Here is a 19,963-nt window from a genome sequence, read left to right as displayed (position 1 = left end):
CAGATGACACCACCCTATGGCAGAAAGTGAAGAAGAACTAAAGAGCCTCTTAATGAAAGTGAAAGAGAAGAGTGAAAAAGTTGGCTTAAAGCTCAACATTCAGAAAACTAAGATCGTGGCATCCGGTCCCATCACTTCATGGCAAATAGATGGTGAAACAGTGGAAACAGTGGCTGACTTTATTTTGGGGGGCTCCAAAATCACTGCAGATGGAGACTACGGCCATGAAATTAAAAGACGCTTACTCCTTGGAAGGAAAGTTATGACCAACCTAGACAGCATATTGAAAAGCAGAGACATTACTTTGCCAACAAAGGTCTGTCTAGTCAAGGCTATGGTTTTCTAGTAGTCATGTATGGATGTGAGAGTTGGACTACAAGAAAGTTGAGTGCCAAAGAATTGATGCTTTTGAACTGTGGTGTTGGAAAAGACTCTTGAGAGTCCCTTGGACTGAAAGGAGTTCCAACCAGTCCATCCTAAAGGAGATCAGTCCTGGGTGTCCATTCGAAGGACTGATGCTGAAGCTGAAACTCCAATACTTTGGCCACTTGATGCAAAGAATTGACTCATTTGAAAAGACCCTGATGCTGGGAAAGATCGAAGGCAGGAGGAGAAGGGGACGACAGAGGATGAAATGGTTGGATGGCATCACCGACTCAATGGACATGAGTTTGGGTGGACTCCTGGAGTTGGTGATGGACAGGGAGGCCTGGCGTGCTGCAGTTCATGGGGTTGCAAAGAGTTGGACATGACTGAGCGACTGAACTGACTGAACCTGTAAATGGACTATAATTCCCTTAAGAATCAAGCCCTGCTTTATAATGTCTTTAAGTCAACATCTGGAATCTAGCTATTAACCCCTACAAAATCCAGCAGTGTGCCCCGTCCTCCCATGTGGTGACCACCAACTTGTCTGTGTGCCTTTCTCTTAGCTTGTAGGTTCAGACTCTTGTGCACCATACGTTGCCTTCTCATGTTATATTACTGTAGGACCAGCTTGATATTCAACCTTCAACCTTCACTCAGGATCATCAGAGTACAATAGAAAGGACTCCTGGATTTTGGCACTTGGCAAGTCTAGGGACATATTTAGCTCTGCCACTTACCAAATGGATGGTAGCCAATTTAGTTAATATCTCTGATCTTGTTTCCTCTCTTTAAATTGGAAATAACAATGCTACTTCCTCAGAGGATGGTTGTAAGAATTGAGACAGTGCTACACAGAATCTTTGGCATGGTGCCTTGCACATGCTGATTATTGGAAAACATTAATTACTAATACTATTTAAGGAAAACAAACAAAATTTTTATTTTAATAGCTGCACCATGTTTCCTCTTTAAGTTGATACTCTCCTTATTTAAATTCTTCTGGGAAAAAGCAAGGCTCTAAGGTGTTCAGGATTAGAAGAATACAGGAAAATGAAAGAGACAATGAAACTCTTCTGCGTAGCTCAGCAACAGAAGTTAGAGGACACAGCAGCAGCCACAATGAGGAGAATCAAGCAAAAAGTTAAGGAGGTTAAGGAGAAGGAAATAGGAAAAGAGAAAGTTTCATCTCCATGGTAATGTGCCAAAGAGGTAAAATATCTAGCAATAAATGTTGAGTATCTGCCTTACCACAAATTGGCAGCCTATGTCTTCCTGGAACTCAAATTAAATCTGTAACTTGAGTGAATGTTCCTGTTTTCTCTTTGTTTGTAGGTTTGTTTCCACAATGAAAATTGAGGTGGTGGAGATGGGTTCTCATGACTGAGATGGCGCTGAGCAGAGAAGGCTGAACAGGTACTTAAGGGAAGGTGCAAGCAAGGTTGAGAGCTTTGCAGGAGAAGTAAGTAGGCCTTAGAAGAGGCTGTGAGAGGGGATCTCTGATAAAGCACAGAACACTTGAGGGATAACAGGATGGGACCTTAACCGGACCTCTGGATTTTATCCTTATTATAGTTAAGAACATGGACTTGTCTCAAAGAAGCTTGTGTTCAGAATATTTTAAACTAGATAAAAATACTAAAAGTTAGAAAAATATGATAGGTCCACAGTCCTATAGCTATGATTCCAAAATACAAAAATTCTAAAAATGTGTTATTTTGTTTGGCACCCATATATTTTAGTGGTAAAACCAGACTTTATTCTCCATTAGGCTGCCTATTGTTTCTATTTATTGCCACAGTAGGTATAATCATACATTTTGCTGAAGAGTTATTCATGTTTTGGAATATGTATGCCACCCACATTCTGCTAGAGTGATTGGTTATATTTATATTATCATATTCTCAAAGACTTCTGGGCCCAGGGTTTTGGATGAGTTTGTAAACATAAATTCAGAAAAATAGAAAATTTAAATGAGTGGAAAAAAAAAAAAGAAAAAGCGTTTACCTTCCAGTGTATTTCTAAAGCTGAAGTTGGCAGATTTATCCATGGAACCTGATTCATACTGGGTCAAACTCAGGCAAAACTCCACATCGGCTGAGGAGGGGAGCCTCGGGGTCCTGGCTTTGTCATGGTTTCCAGGATTGCGCAGTAATGGTCCCTCAGACGTCCCGTTGCATAAAGCCTGGCGACTGTTGTACTCCTCCAGTCTGCTGCAGACAATCTGCACAGAATGCCTTTGTGTTAAAGGAGTGTTGTAAAAGGGGGAAGGTTGGGACTCCTTATTTGGATTTTGGATATTTGGATGTCAAAGAGATGGGAATACCAGACCATCTGACCTGTCTCTTGAGAAACCTGTATACAGGTCAGGAAGCAACAGTTAGAACTGGACATGGAACAACAGACTGGTTCCAAATAGGAAGAGGAGTATATCAAGGCTGCATATTGTCACCCTGCTTATTTAACTTATATGCAGAGTACATCATGAGAAACACTGGGCTGGAAGAAACACAAGCTGGAATCAAGATTGCCGGGAGAAATATCAATAACCTCAGATATGCAGATGACACCACCCTTATGGCAGAAAATGAAGAAGAGCTAAAGAGCCTCTTGATGAAAGTCAAAGAGGAGAGTAAAAAAGTTGGCTTAAAGCTCAACATTCAGAAAACTAAGGTCATGGCATCTGGTCCCATCACTTCATGGGAAATAGATGGGGAAACAGTGGAAACAGTGTCAGACTTTATTTTTGGGGGCTCCAAAATCACTGCAGATGGTGACTGCAGCCATGAAATTAAAAGACGCTTACTCCTTGGAAGGAAGGTTATGACCAACCTAGATAGCATATTTAAAAGCAGAGACATTACTTTGCCAACAAAGGTCCATCTAGTCAAGGCTATGGTTTTTCCAGTCTTCATGTATGGATGTGAGAGTTGGACAGTGAAGAAAGCTTAGTGCCGAAGAATTGATGCTTTTGAACTGTGGTGTTGGAGAAGACTCTTGAGAGTCCCTTGGACTGCAAGGAGATCCAACCAGTCCATCCTAAAGGAGATCAGTCCTGGGTGTTCATTGGAAGGATTGATGTTGAAGCTGAAACTCCAATCCTTTGGCCACCTCCTGCGAAGGGTTGACTCATTGGAAAAGACCCTAATGCTAGGAAGGATTTGGGGCAGGAGGAGAAGGGGACGACAGAGGATGAGATGGTTGGATGGCATCACTGACTTGATGGACATGGATTTGGGTAAACTCCGGGAGTTGGTGATGGACAGGGAGGCCTGGCGTGCTGCGATTCATGAGGTCGCAAAGAGTCAGACACGACTGAGCGACCGAACTGAACTGAACTGAACCCTCAGGAGATTCATGTCTTAAATTGTTGAAGGAAGCAGCTTTCTGAGGGTTGCAGACTAAATGTAACCCATGAAAGTTACAGTTCAGACCACAGTTCTAGTCTTGCATCTACCACTTAAGAAAATAAATTCCATAGATCTCATCTAGCAAATGAGGATAATAATAATTACTTCATATAATTGAGGTCAAATATTTGTTAGAAAAATTAATTTGACAAACATTTGCTAAACATCCATTGTGTGACTTCTCTGGGCATATGCCTGTGAAGCTAGCCATGGCCTAGAGTTTAGGTCTGTACCCCCTTCTTTTAATTCTTTCTCTATCTGCCTCCTTGGTTATAATAACCAGTTTCATGGCTTATACGCCACTGCATGATAAGAACTTTGTAATTCCTATCTCAAGTTCAAAAGCTCTCCTCTGAGCTCTAACCGTGTATATCCATCTTTGACTTCACATTTCAGTGTTATCTCACAGGCATCTCAAATGTAGTATTTAAAAAAAAAAATTGTTCCTTTGTAATAGCTAACAAGGGGGAAAATCTGAAAAAAGATATATATATGCACGTATAACCGAATCACTTTGGGGTACACCTGAAACTAGCACACCACAGTAAATCAACTGTGTTGTAAATCAACTAGATTGTAAATCAACTATGTAAATCAACTATGTTGTTATTATTGTTTAGTTGCTAAGTTGTGTTTGAATCTTGTGACCCCATGGACTTTAGCCTGCCAGGCTCCTCTGTCCATGGGATTTCCCATCAAGGGATACTGGAGTGGGTTGTCATTTCCTTCTCCAGGGGATCTTCCTGACCCAGGGATCAAACCTGTGTCTCCTGCACTGGCAAGTGTGTTCTTTACCACCGAGCCACTTTACTATAAAAATTAAATTTAAAAAGAAGTTAAAAAATGAAAAAAAACTTGAAATTAAAACAAGGTTAAAAAATTGTATTCCTCTCCCTATACTTCCAGTCACATCAACTATCCTGAAACTTAAACCAAAAGTCCATAAATCTTCATTTTATAGCCAAAGACTGTTATCACTTGTATCTTGTTCCCCTTTATTTTTCACATTGAAATCATCAGCCAAACTTGTCCATTCTACCTCCAGAATACATCTTGAATCTCTATTTGTTTACAAATTCTGTGATCCAACTGAGGAAGTCAGACTGGCTACTCTTCTCTGCGCATCACCTGTGCTTCTCCATCCCATGCCTTTGTTTCTGCCTAAGCACATCCATTCCTGACTGTTTATCTGATATTCTACTTAGTCTTCAAGGTTAAACCAATATTTTGAGAAAAAAAAAAGTCAACTGTGACTTAAAAAGTAATTCAAAATTGTCCGACTCTAAAATCTGAAGAAGTTTGAGATCCTTTGCCAATTTATTTTGCTTACAGTTTCGCTTATATGTGAAAGTCACTCAGTCATCTCTGACTCTTTGTGACTCCGTGGGCTGAAGCCTGCCAGGCTCCTCTGTCCATGGACTTCTCCAAGCCAGAGTACTGGGGTGGGTAGCTGTTCCGTTCTGCAGGGTATCTTCTCAACCCAGGGATTGAACCCAGGTCTCCAAAATTGCAGGAGGATTCTTTACTGTCTGATCCACTAAGGAAGCCCAAAAATACTGGAGTAGGTAGCCTATCCCCTCTCCAGGGGATCTTCCTGACCCAGGAATCAAACTGAGGTCTCCTGCATTGCAGGTGGATTCTTTACCAGCTGAGCTACCAGGGAAGCCCTCACTTACATGCTGGCAGAAGAATAAACTATGATCAAAATATTTGACAAGTCAAAAGGAGTTCTTTCAATAAATACAAAATAAAAATGCTAAGTGATTAAAAATATCACATTATAATTTAATTAGCAGATATTTTTTTCTCAGTGGTATGTAAGTTAATTCCTCAGCTTAAAAATCATTGATGCCTTAAGTTCCATGAGGGCAATTAAACAGGTAGGAAGATAACAAACTTAAACCGAAGCATAAAGTACAGGAGAGCTCACCTTGCCATTTGTGACTATTCACAATAGCACTTAATCCATAAAAGGCCTGTGCCCACTGACTAGATAATAGGGTTGTTTGTCAAACTCAAACTTGACTCATTTTAATCTCCCTTGATAGTCAGTAGCACCTCCTTTAAAAAAAAAAATAATATCTCCACGAAGATAACTATTTTTTTCATTTTTGTTCATCCCCAGAATCTAGAATAGAGACTCTATAAATATTTGCTGGCATAATAAAAAAAATCAATGGAAGAATCAGTGACTCTTCAACTACCAACATGTGTTGAACACCATTTTTCCCTAGTTCTGTTATTGGTACCAACATCAGCCCTAAAAGATATTTTCAAAAATGTGTCATTTGTATTAAACATATATTGAGTCCCCACTCTCAACAGGAAAGGCATCTCTGTGTACTCATTCTAAAATTCACAAATGACCTTGTAGGTTTATATCATTTTATTCCTATTTTAATGATGAGGAAACTGAGTGTGGAAGAGTGTAAAAGGCTGGTGGGATCTAACGCCCTGTATCATGATTAATAATTTTATGGGCAACAGTCAAGGTACATGGAACAATGTTTTAAAAGTGAGTCTCCTTGCTCAACTGTTTATATCACTGTTAAGAATAATCAAGGCAATTCTATCAGTGTCATACTCCAATGAGTTGGCAATCTATAAGAATGTAAAATCAAGTTATGTTGTTGTGCTCAGTCGCTTCAGTCATGTCCGACTCTGCAATCTCATGGACTGCAGCCCACCAGGCTCCTCCGTCCATGGGATTCTCCAGGCAAGAATATGGGAGTGGGTTGCCATGACCTCCTCCAGGGAATCTTCTCGACCTAGGGATCACACATGCATCTTATGTCTCCTGCATTGGCAGGCAGGTTCTTTACCACAAATGCCACCAAGTTAAATCACCATCAAATAGAACTGCATGAGCCTTGCTCCCCAAGAATGGCTGCTACTGTGTTACACAACAGACACTTGGAGAAGCTTTTAATTTCCAATCACAAAGATATCACTTATTAACCTCAAGGGTTGTGTGTTAGAAAAAAATTAGGTTCCAGATTCACACTGATGTGGGCTTCAATTCTGGTTCAGCTACTTACTAGCAATGTGTCAATAAATATATTATTTAGGCTTGCTAAGTCTCACTTTCTTCAACTGTAATATGAAATAATAAATATAATGTTAATATGTATCATATTTACATGTGTTTATTTTTAAAATATACTTAAAAACATTATTTATATATAAATATACATTAAAGATATAAAACAGACTGGTTCAAAATTGGGAAAGGAGTAAATCAAGGCTGTATATTGTCATCTTGCTTATTTAACTTAGAGTACATCATGCAAAATATCAATAATCTCAGATGTGCAAATGATACCACCCTTATAGCAGAAAGTGAAGAGGAACTAAAGAGCTTCTTGATGAAGGTGAAAGAAGAGAGTGAAAAAGCTTACTTAAAACTCAACATTCAGAAAACTAAGATCATCGCATCCAGTCCCATCACTTCATGGCAAAACAGTGGAAACAGTGATAGACTTTATTTTTTTGGGCTCTAAAATCACTGCAGATAGTGACTGCAGCCATGAAGTTAAAAGACACTTGCTCCTTGGAAGAAAAGCTATGACAAACCTAGACAGCATATTGAAAAGCAGAGACATTACTTTGCCGACAAAGGTCTGTATGGTCAGAGCTATGGTTTTTTCAGTAGTCATGCATGGATGTGAGAGTTGCACCATAAAGAAAGTTGAGTGCTGAAGAAGATGCTTTTGAACTGTGGTGTTGGAGAAGACTCTTGAGAGTCCCTTGGACAGCAAGGAGATCAAACCAGTCAATCCTAAAGGAAATCAACCTTGGATATTCATTGGAAGGACTGGTGCTGAAGCTGAAGTTCCAATACTTTGACCACTTGATGTGAGGAACAGACTCATTGGAAAAGACCCTGATGCTGGAAAGATTGAAGGCAGGAGGAGAAGAGGATGACAGAGGATGAGATGGTTGGATAGCATCACCTACTCAATGGACATGAGTTTGAGAAACTTTGGGAGATGATGAAGGACAGGAAAGCCTGGCTTGCTGTAGTACATGGGGTCACAAAGAGTTGGACACAGCTGAGTGACCCTAACAACAACAACGTTAAATATATTGATCAGTTCAGTTCAGTTCAGTTCAGTCGCTCAGTTGTGTCCGACTCTTTGCGACCCATGAATCGCAGCACGCCAGGCCTCCCTGTCCATCACCAACTTCCGGAGTTTACCCAAACTCATGTCCATCGAGTCGGTGATACCATCCAGCCATCCGATCCTCTGTCATCCCCTTCTCTCCTGTCCCCAATCCTTCCCACAATTAGGGTCTTTTTCAATGAGTCAACTCTTCGCATGAGGCGGCCCAAGTATTGGAGTTTCAGCTTCAACATCAATCCTTCCAATGAACACCCAGGACTGATCTCCTTTAGGATAGACTGGTTGGATCTCCTTGCAGTCCAAGGGACTCTCAAGAGTCTTCTCCAACACCACAGTTCAAAAGCATCATTTGTTTGGTGCTCAGTTTTCTTCACAGTCCAAATCTCACATCCATACATCACTACTGGAAAAACCATAGCCTTGACTAGACAGAACTTTGTTGGCAAAGTAATGTCTCTGCTTTTTAATATGCTATCTAGGTTGGTCATAACTTTCCTTCCAAGGAGTAAGCGTCTTTTAATTTCATGGCTGCAATCACCATCTGCAGTGATTTTGGAGCCCAAAAAAATAAAGTCTGACACTGTTTCCACTGTTTCCCCATCTATTTCCCATGAAGTGATGGGACCAGATGCCATGACCTTAGTTTTCTGAATGTTGAGCTTTAAGCCAAATTTTTCACTCTCCTCTTTGACTTTCATCAAGAGGCTCTTTAGCTCTTCTTCACTTTCTGCCATAAGGGTGGTGTCATCTGCATATCTGAGGTTACTGATATTTCTCCCAGCAATCTTGATTCCAGCGTGTGCTTTTTCCAGCCCATCGTTGCTCATGATGTACTCTGCATATAAGTTAAATAAGCAGGGTGACAATATACAGCCTTGACGTACTCCTTTTCCTATTTGGAACCAGTCTGTTGTTCCATGTCCAGTTCTAACTGTTGCTTCCTGACCTGCATACAGGTTTCTCAAGAAACAGGTCAGGTGGTCTGGTATTCCCATCTCTTTAAGAATTTTCCACAGTTTATATTTTGTATTATTATATTAATACTATAATAATATTATGAATATTTTTATACTAATAATGTAATAAACACAGCTTATGGCTCAACAAATGTCAGTTTATAGTTTTCTTCACACTTCTCAACATTTCTGAATCCATTATCCATGTATAGTTATGAACTTGAATTGTTGAGTGACTTGTCAAATGTCATATGATATTCAGAGCCAGTATTAGAACATTTATCCACAGTCTTCCTGATTTGCAAGCTATATTCAATACATTTATGACTGCCCATAAATGGCTTAGGGATGGTTGAATAAAACTATCCTAAGCTTGTGTCATGTTGATGACTGTACATCATGAAAAATCCTGGGCTGGATGGTGATTCACAAGCTGGAATCAAGATTCAGCCAGAAGAAATATCAATAACCTCAGATATACAGATGATACCACTCTAACAGCAGAAAGCAAAGAGGGACTAAAGAGCCTCTTGATGAGGGTGAAAGAGGAGAGTGAGATAGTTGGCTTAAAACTCAACATTCAGAAGCTAAGATCATGGTGTCTGGTCCTATCACTTAATGACAAATAGAAGGGGAAAAAGTGGAAACAGGGACAGATTTTATTTTGGAGGACTCCAAAATCACTATAAGCGGTGACTGTAACCATGAAATTAAAAGATGTTTGCTCCTTAGAAGGAAAGCTTATGACACACCTAGACAGTGTATTGAAAAGCAGAGACATCATTTTGCCAACAAAAGGCTGTCCAGTCAAAGCTATGGTTTTTCCTGTAGTCAGGTATGGATGTGAGAGTTGGACTATAAAGAAAGCTGAGTGCTGAAGAATTGATGCTTTTGAACTGTGGTGTTGGAGAAGACTCCTGAGATTCCCTTGGACTGCAAGGATATCCAACAAGTTCATCATAAAGGAAGTAAGTCCTGAATATTCATTGGAAGGACTGATGCTGAAGCTGAAGCTTTGATACTTTGGCCACCTGATGCGAAGAACTGACTCATTGGAAAAGACCCTGATGCTGGGAAAGACTGAAGGCAAAAGAAGGGGGCGGCAGACGATGATATGGTTAGATAGCATCACTGACTCAAAGAACATGAATCTCAACAAACTCCAGGGGATACTGAAGGACAGGGAAGCCTGGTGTATGCAGTCCATGGGGTAGCAAATAGTCAGACACAACTTAGGGACGGAACAACAACAATTTTTGCATTAAATGTAATATATCAGATCCCTTTATAGTGTTAATTAACTACCCATCACAGTATGTATATAGATGGAAACACTTTCATTCCTGTTTGAATAATAAATCATATCCAGATATTTCAAAAGATACAAAAAATCTTACTGCCTAGCAGACTCCTACCCTGCAGTAGACTCGGTTAAATTAGAGAGGTTTGAATGAAACTATTTTGCTTAAATTACAACTGCCAAGTGACTAAATGTTCAGATGGCTAAATATATTAGTAACAAGGAGGAAGTCTACCCCAGTTCCAGAAATAATTTGAAATAAATCTCAAATCATTGTTCTTATATTTGATACAGAGTGGAGGCAGGGTAAGAGAAAGTATTAGCACTGGCTATCATCATGGATATTTCAATTAGACATGGTTTTCAAACTGAGCAAATTACATAATCTCCTAATATCAAGGTTTTTCATCTGTAAATGGGGACTGTAACAACTTTTTATGAAGGATCAAATAATTTTACCTATGTAAAGCACTTAGTATATAATGCCAAGTAGAGAGTGTTTAATAATGACAGCTATTATATTATTATTGCATACAAGACTATTGGGCAGGCCACCAAATTGTTAACCCTTACTCTATTACACAGGATGAATAATCATTATTATAATAGCTATCATCAATATATCATATGAGGATATATTGTGACAATAATTCCATACTTAGAATTGAAAGGATATGTCAGATACTAAGCTAGTCATTTTACCTTAACAGTTTTCATTGAATCCCTTCAGAATAATGCTTTAAAATATATTATTCTAATTTTCAGGAGGAAAAGGTCTCAGATAATTAAGTAACTTCTCCAGGATCTTGTAGCTAAGTAAGTTACAAAAATCATGTTTTTATGGCTTAAAAGACTATCCCCTTCCACTTCATTAATCTGCTTTCCATTCAGCTTAGTATTTTCATTAGCACAGAAAGCATACATATATCTTAATTGCACCCCTTTTTTTTCTGTTGAGAAAAGAAGCCAAAGGTCAAAGATTACAAATAACTTGTCCAATATCATCTGATAAGTGGCAGAGGTAGAATCTGGTAAGTGACAAAAGTCTTCTGGTGAGGACTTTGTTCTTTTCCTGTTTCAACAAAGGTAACTTATATAATGTGGGGAAAAATCAAGTGTCCCAAGTCAAATGAAAAAGAGAAAGAAGAAACGGATGTATTAATGGAGAAGGTGAGCTCAGTGTTCTCTTAAAGTTAAAGAAATAGCAGGAAAAAAAGCCCAGTTATTAAAAGCTTTAGGAGCAAAAATTCTATTATGGCATTAGAGGTTTATCTAAAAGAATGTAAAACATACGACATTCCACAGAATCTTTTTCATAAAGACAAAAAGAGAAGCTGTTATTTCACTGAGCTGTTGCTATGGTTACCTAAAACCCATGACTCTCTGCTGAAATGTAACTTTTTTTCTTCCTACTGTTTGCTTCCATGTGATATGCTTTTCACCTGATGAGTGAATTCCCTGGCCATACTTCACTCATGTCCATCATCTTGGAAATGTTTTTTTTTCTCTTTATTTTGATCCATCATAACAGCTATTCTTGAAATACCTTTTCTTCTTACAGCTAGCTCATGTGCTGCTTGCATAACATTGGATCTAATTGTGTTGAGCATAGTTTGCCAAAATCAGTGAACTGCTTTAATTCAGGAGCACTTTTAAACATGCTTCTAGTTTAGAAGCTCTTGGAATTAAACAAACCAAAAAAATAAATGAACAAATACACAAAAGAGATAAGAATACTGAAAATAAGTTTTCTATAAAAAGTAACATTTAGTAATTAAGTAATTTTTTTTAATTTTAAATTAGTTTATTTATCTATTTTTAACTTTACAATATTGTATTTGTTTTGCCATACTTTATTTAGTAATAAACTTTGTCAGTAAATATTATTAGTCTCACTTAAAACTCAGATTGGGTTATAACATGCTTGATCTTCTCTATGTGTGCTTCCTTTTTTGGCACACACACAAACACACACACACACCTAGAGAAAGCTACCAAAAATGTTTTATTCCAGATTATAAACTGCTGCTTACTTTGGCATCATTGTTTTCTTGGCCATGGTTATCCAGTGCTATAAAGTATGGTTTAAGGTTCTAGAAATCTAGCTATGTCTACACAGAGTTTAGTTTTTTATGTGTGTTAGCATTGGAGCTAATGTTTCTATGATTTTCAACTTTGTTCGATTTAGCATATACTGATAAAAGCCATTCTATGTATATATTATGTTCCTGGGTTCTGTGGATATAAAGATAAATTAGAAATGGTCTCTACATTGGAACAGCTGGCAGTCTGTTAGATAAAGACAGGTCTGAAAACTGAAGAATAACAGGTACTAGGTTATAAAATCTGTACAAAGTGTAATGATAGTACACAAGGGTGAAGGTCAATTCTACCTGAATAAGGGCAGGTATTGAAGAATTGAAAAATTATAGGTACAATGTTATAAAATCTGTACAAAGTATAATGATAGTACACAAGAGTGAAGGTCAATTCTACCTGAATAAGGGCTGTGAATAAACAAACACCTAATGGAATATTTTCACTATAACGTGAATGAAAAGGACTACTTCAGAATATCTGCCACAATTGTCTGTGCAAATGAACTTTAAGAGAGTTAAAGTGACTACAAGTCAGAATTTACATCCATGAATTAGTGGCTCATTTGATCCTTTCTCAGCCTAAATGGCCCTTTATAAATAGGAAACTGCATGGTTGACTTGAAATAGCCCTGGAGTCAGAGGCACTGGGTTTTTTGTCCTCAGCTGTGTGACCTTAGATAAATTATTGTACCTTTGGGGGCCTCACTATCTTTTACAAAATGTAGGTACAACACTACACACCAATGTTGGTCTCTCAGCTAAGAGTTAATAAATTCTATGAATTTCTGAAAACTCCATTTTTTGTGTGTGAAGTAAAAGATATCTGAAGTCAAGAAAAAGCAGGAGGCTTTTTTTTTTTTTAACAAAGGGGCTGAGTATAACTACTTAGGAAGATATTAATGAACTCACCAAGTGTGGAAGCTATTTATTCTCACCATCTCACACAATCTAGTTTTTTATTTGAGTATTCGATTCAGGCAAAAGCATTTAAATTAATGATATGTTTATCATAGAACCTAAGTTTGTAAAGTGAAAGAGATACCAAAACAATATCCATATTAATTAAATCAGTCATTCTTAGGGCTGGCTCTGCATTAGGATTACAGTAGAAGGTTTTAAAAATACAGATGCTTGAACTTCACAGTGGATCTCCTGAATATGATTTTCTGGCAGAAGGTAGATGGTGGAGCACATGCAAATTTTTAAGTTTCTAAAATTGAGTGATTTAGAAGATACTCAGAACGGCTGCATTGTCGTTGTTCAGTTGCAGAGTCATGTCCCACTCTTTGCGACCCCATGGGCTGTAGCATGCCAGGCTTCCCTGTCCTTCCCTATCTCTTGGAGTTAGGTTAGTTGCATTGATTTAATTGCATTAAATCAATATAAATAACTGATCTTCATTTTTAAAGGACTTTACCCAGAAATGTGCAAAGGAATGGAAATGGCCAACTGGAACTGAGTTTGACTGTAACCACACACAGCGACACTGCTCACAGCAGGTGGACATAAATGTTCACTCATTTCACCTTCCTTCCTTAAATTATTGTTTGCTCACTTTTCATCAGTGGTCTTTGTCCCCTGTATTTCCTAATTTTATTTTTAACACCAGTTACTCCACAGTGGTTTAATCATAGAATGATATTAAATCTAATGCTGCAACTATTTTAACCGAGTGTTTACACATTAGACACAAAAAAACTATTTAGAAGTAAAATTGGATACAATCATAAAGAAAAAGAGAAAAATTCCACTCAATAATCAATAAATGAATAGAAAAAGTTAACATAATTTGGTACTTCTCATGTAATTAAGTGGCTTCCCAGGTGGCTCAGTGGTAAAGAATCTGCCAGCCAATACAGGAGATGCAGGAGGCATGGGTTCAATCCCTGGGTAAGGAAGGTCTCCTGAAGGAGGAAATGACAACCCACTCCAGTATTTTTGCCACAAAAATTTCATGGACAGAGGATGCTGGCAAGCTACAGTTCATGGGGTCACAAAGAGTTGTACACAACTGAGCACAGACACACATACATGTAATTAAATATCAATTAGTATTTGTCTATGAAGCTTCAGTGTGGATGTTGTAACTCTTCAGTAATTTAGATAATCCACCGGTTTTTCTAGGTCAAGAAAAGCTGTACAGGTAAGGAAAGCATTATAACTAACTGAAAAATCCCATGTTCAAGCTTAACGGTATTTTAAGCAGTAACAGATGATGTGAGAGTTAGATGAGTTTTGCACTATATAGATTAAGGTAGGAGGTCTGAAGGCTTATTGAAATAGATTTTTTTGAAGCACATTTTTCCAGCCTTTCCTGCACAAATACACTCCTTGCTCTTGGTAAATAGCTGACATTAGTGACACCAGATATTACAGTGGCCATTTTCAACGAGTTTCAATAGGTTCATTTGGAAGTTGTAGGAACTTAGTGTAGGGTTGGGAGGGTGAGGGAGGGGGAGTGTGTGGGAAGCAGTTCACATTTCAAAATTGCAGAGTTCCAGGTGAGAAGGCAAGATTCTTCCCATCATATTTAAATATTGAGCTTATTTCCATAAAGCACGGCTAGTCAAAAGTGCTGTGTTAGAAATGTTTGGAACACAGGCAGACAAGCATTCCTTCTACCTTATAGTTTTAAAATAATAAATAATTAAAAGCATATTTCTTTGGCTACCTTTTGCCCCTAATCCAAAGTGAAAAAATCAGAATAGGAAAAATAGAAATTAAATTTCAAAATAGCAATCTCTTATCCTATACCTCTTCTGTCTATGGGGTCACACAATCGGCCACGACTGAAGCGACTTAGCAGCATCCTATACCTCAAAAGTTTACACACGTTCAGGAAAAATGCTCATTTCTTCTGCATCCTATTGAAAAAAGTGAGTCAGGATGGGCCAGATCCTTTGGCGAAAGATATCATCGCAGGTATGTCCTTGGAAATATTATAGGGTGGTTGTGCAGCCAGGCTACTTGAGAACAAATTTTGTCTCTGCTACTTACTAGCTTTGATATCCTATACAAGTTACATAATATCTCTATACCTCAGGTTTTTAAAAAAAATTCTTTAACATGGAGAAGGTTAGTAAGATTATTAAATGAATTAGTGAATGCACAAAACCACTCAGAACAGGGCCTCACACTTGCTGATCGATCAATGAATATTAGCTATTTTCACTATTTACCTGTTTAAGCCTGAGTATTCATATTTCTTTAAAAGAAGATTTAATCTAAGTAATATTCCCCTAAATTCCTAATGGTAATAATCACTATAGACATTTAGTAAATGATGTCTTCCCAGGACCCTCCTTTGAAGATTCTTATCAATAAGATTCCTGGGATATGGCCAGGAATTTGTATTTTCAATTTATGCACTGAATTTTATTGGGAATAAAATTTCAGAAATATTGACCTAAATCATTTTTTTTACTTAATCATCTAAATACTCATTCATCCATTTGTTCAACAAATACTTCATGAGCTCTTACAATTTGCCTGGCATCATATTATGTGCTAGGAGAAAGAGTGATGAACCAAGTACTTCTTATTCATTAGATTTTAGGACCCAAGTATAGGATATTGGACAAAGAACCACACAAACCTCTATGGAACTGCATTTGTGAAGTGTGCTATAATGGAAAATTACAAAGTATGTTGAGAGTTCTTGACAGGGGATATTTTTTAGGCTTGGCAGAAGAAAAACAGATGGGAAAGGAGGTTTCTGAAGGCCTGCCAGAAGAAGTGATGGTTAAGGTTCTTTTAAGCTTTGATATTGTATGTCTTGCACACCTTACCTGCCAAGAGGAGAAGAAGGATGCTGGGCTGAGTAGATTAGGGTTTGCAGGGTTGCGCCCTCCCATGTACTCATCTGTGCAAACGTCGCAGTTTTCTGCATCTCTCCAGTCCCAGTATGGAATCGTGAAGTTCTCATCCCCGGTCAGCTTCTGGATTTCCTGTTCCCACAACAGCAGGAAGAGTCTATGCCAAGGCAGGAAACCGGGGGCTTCATGAGCGAAATCAATGTCTCTCCAGACTTCAGAGTCCCCAAGCAGCGTGTCCCTTGACACATAATAATGCATCCAGACAAAGAGGTCATAAACACTGACGTTATTAAACAAGGGTGTTGCTCCATTATTCATTTGCCCATAGGTGCCCGTGGGGATGACGTAGTCTGGGCTGGTGGTATGTTTTGCCAAAGTGAGATAGGCAAGAAATTTGTTCTTCTCTGGGACACTCAAATCAAAAATGTTTCTTCTCACCAAAAGTCGCCCTTCTGTGCAGCGGGGTCCCCGAAATCCAAACTTACAACGTCCGCAATTGAATCCCATGAAGTTGCCAAAGCACTGGCAGGTTCTGTTATAAAAGATGGAGGGCCAAGACTCGCGGTCGTCCACCCCCGTGAAGGGGAACTGAGGTCCGAGTGGTGCCGTGGACAGAATGACGTCCTCGCAGGAGCCCCTGCCCGAGAGCCGGCCGCAGGGGCTCCCATCGCCCGCCCAGGGCGGGCAGCACTCCTTCTCCGTCAGGCTCTTGGCGGAGGCACAGGCTCGAGGGAAGTAGCCGGCGGAGGTCCGAAAACTCCACAGCAGGCAGTAGAGAGCAGCCAGTAGCATTCTTCCGCCGGTCCTCACACGGTCTGCCTGAGCTGGTTAATTGAGCCACACTCTTCCCTTTCCAGCTACCCACTCAGTGACTATCACATGTTTTGGCTAAGATCTATATAATACCACTCCCACCTCCAGCATTAAACCCTCTCAGCCTTTATTTAAGCTTTCATCTTCTGAAAACCACATGACTAACTTTTCTCTGGAGTTGGCATAAATCCCATCAGTGGGATAGGCCTATGTTACAGTGAGAAACACTGTTCACCATTAGTAGTTTAAGTTTTATGGTTAGAATAATAGTAATAATACCACCTGATCTACATAAACCCAGTTAATTGGCTATATAATTAGTGATATTTCAATTTGAAAATAAGAAGTCATGTCAGGAATAGAGCCTCTTTATTAAGAAAAGTCAGATAGCAATAGAGATTTTGGACATAAGATGGTTTGTTTCTCAAAGACCATAACTAATAAATAGGCCAAGGCATTGGTAGGATTTGGCTTTGCAGCAAGAGATATTTTGCAGAGCCTGGAGATTATTTCTTATATCTGAAGCTTATTTATTTTATACAAAGTATCAGAAGATTAAAACTTTTTCTGATATGCTTCCTGATTATCTTGATACCAGCTGCTTGCTTGCTGTCTAATTGCTCATTTTCTGAATATTGCTAAGGATATATCACTCTGATAGCTGGGTTGTCAGCTTTAATTCGGAAACGTTTTCTGGTGAATATTTGAAAGAAATCTTCCTAGGTGGCTCAATGGTAAAGAATCTGTCTGTCAATGCAGGAGAATCAAGAGATACAGGTTCAATCCTTGGGTTGGGAAGATCCTCTGGAGGAGGAAATGGCAACCCATTCCAGTATTCTTGCCTGGAAAATCTTACAGACAGAGGAGCTGGTGGGCTATAGTCCATGGGGTCACAAAGAATCAGACATGGCTAAGCAATTGAAAACACAGCACACATTCCAGACATGACTGAGTGATTGAGAACACAGCACACATTTGAAAGGAAATTTTTTTATTGACGTGTAGGTGGTTATCAATATTTTATTAGTTTCAGTATACAACATAGTGATTCAACATTTTGGTGTTATACTAAAGTTATTATAAAATATTGGCTGTATTACCTGTGCTGCACAATGTGTATTTCTGCTTATTTATATATAGAATTATATATATATAATAGTTTGTACTTTTCTTATTTTAATCCTATCACCACCTTGTTTCACCCATAAGTTCTAGAAATCAGTAATTCATTTGTAGTTTTGTTTGCAATTTGGTCTTGCGAAGGAGTTCTCATTGTAGGGAGTGAGTGAATAAGGTCTGATACATTTATTCAACAAGTTTTTACTGATCATGCAAATTCTTTCAATATTTTTTGGCTCTGTGTGTATAGTGAGCTAGATAAACAAATGCATGGATAGAAATATCATTTTACCACTATACTAGTTTTTAAATGAGTAGTATAGAAAATAAGAACGTCAGACTTTTGATGGAGAGACATGTTTGAGAATTGAGGATATAGAAAAGATTGAATAGTTTGAAATAATAATGCATGAGTTTTTTAATAGGAGTATCCTCTGAATCAAGCTTTAAAGGATAGGCATAAGTTGGAAAGACAAATGAGAATGGAGACAATACTTCAGGCAGGGGAACCTGTAGAGAGATGAGAGCTGTATTTTTCATCTGCTGAGTTGGAGCATGAGCTTCATATACGCACCCACGCCATAAGGAATTAAACCTGGGCCCAATCCATGTGCTGTGCTATGCTTAGTTGCTCAGTCGTGTCTGACTCTTTGTGACCCCAGGGACTGTAGACCACCAGGCTCCTCTGTCCATGGGGATTCTCCAAGCAAGAATACTGGAGTGGGTTGCCATGCCCTCCTCCAGCGGATCTTCCCAACCCAGGGATTGAACCCAGGTCTCCCGCATTGCAGGTGGATTCTTTACATCTGAGGCACCAGGGATCCAATCCATGGAGGGGCTTAAAATCTAAGTGGTTTGAACTAAAGTTGAGTTGAAGAGCTAGAAGATAAGAGCAGTCAAGTCAAAGTTGTCCCTGTGAGGCTTTTTTCCTTATCCTGTTCCGTACTTAAAGCTAGCGGCCCCTTGAACTTGCAGAACAAGGCAAGAAAGTGAAAACTGAAAAACCGGCAGGGATGCAGAGAAGGTCATCACTACATGTGATGCTGGAATGTCAGCCTTTCTGTTCTCTTCCCATTCTACTTGAGTTTGTCTTGCTATTTAGAAAAAATATATATTAAGGCCACCCTACAACTGTCTTGAGACTCTAGCCGTCTTAGGTGGAAGGAAGTAGTGTGTGCATGAAAGGAAGAGAAAAGTTTCCATGGAAATGCTGCCTCTGGCTGGATCAGGAAGTCATCACATGATCTCCACAAGGAGGCTTAATCTTTTTTCTTCTTTCTTTCAGCGTCACAGAGATTAACACAAGGCTTCTTGTCCCTGGGAAGTCTTGGTTCTATGTTACCTATAAGCATATGTGGCCTTTTATAATTCTGTTCCATCTACTCACAGACAGAACTTAACTTCTCATGTTCAATTTAATTAGAAATTTTGCTTTATATCACCCACCAGCACCCCCGCATCAGGCTTCCCAGTGAATAACTTAGAAAGCCTCCATTACACCACTGGGCTTCTGTGTCTATTCACCCAAGCCTCTTTTTCATACTCTTTGGAGCATGCTTAGAGGAATTCCTAATGTACTTTGTCCTCTTAATTTCATTTGCAAAACTGATAACCTTAATCAGTAGACTTCTCTATTAGTCTCAAATATAGGACATTATCTCTTCTGTCCTATTTGTAAAACAGTCTTATTGCTATTACAAAATTCTTTGGAGAAATGTCTATTGGTACAGCCACTATAGAGAACAGCATATAGGTTGCTTAAAAAACTGAAAATAGAGCTACCATATGATTTAGCAAGTCCACTCCTGGGCATATAGTAACAGAAAATCATAATTCAAAAAGATGCCTGCACCCCCATGTTCATTGCAGCACAATTTACTATAGCCAAGACATGGAAGCAGTATAAAAATAGATCAACAGATAAATGGATAAAGAAGAAGTGCTTCATATATACAATGGAC

General features: G+C 38.8%; 1 protein-coding gene across 4 annotated transcripts in view; it reads right to left on the bottom strand.

Annotated features, from left to right (window-relative positions):
• The window catches only part of TYR (tyrosinase), a 120,211-nt gene extending 103,188 nt beyond the window's left edge, over positions 1–17,023 (bottom strand). For all 4 annotated transcript variants that reach the window (XR_014066485.1, XR_014066486.1, XM_081533346.1 and 1 more), the window contains exons 1-2: positions 16,044–17,023; positions 2,374–2,590 (exon numbers count right to left, since the gene is read on the bottom strand). Coding sequence is in view for 2 of the 4 variants with exons in the window: in XM_081533346.1 (XP_081389472.1) it covers positions 2,374–2,590; positions 16,044–16,862 (1,036 nt within the window). In the remaining 2 variants the exon portion in view is untranslated. The remainder of the gene's footprint in view (positions 1–2,373; positions 2,591–16,043) is intronic.
• Between the last annotated feature and the right edge of the window lie 2,940 nt (positions 17,024–19,963).

This window comes from Giraffa tippelskirchi, chromosome 10 (assembly GCF_054371585.1).
Source record: "Giraffa tippelskirchi isolate mGirTip1 chromosome 10, T2T-mGirTip1v1.2.pri, whole genome shotgun sequence".
NCBI classification, from domain to species: Eukaryota; Metazoa; Chordata; class Mammalia; order Artiodactyla; family Giraffidae; genus Giraffa; species Giraffa tippelskirchi.
Note: the sequence above shows the minus strand (reverse complement) of the source record. Positions and strands in the feature narration are given on the sequence as shown.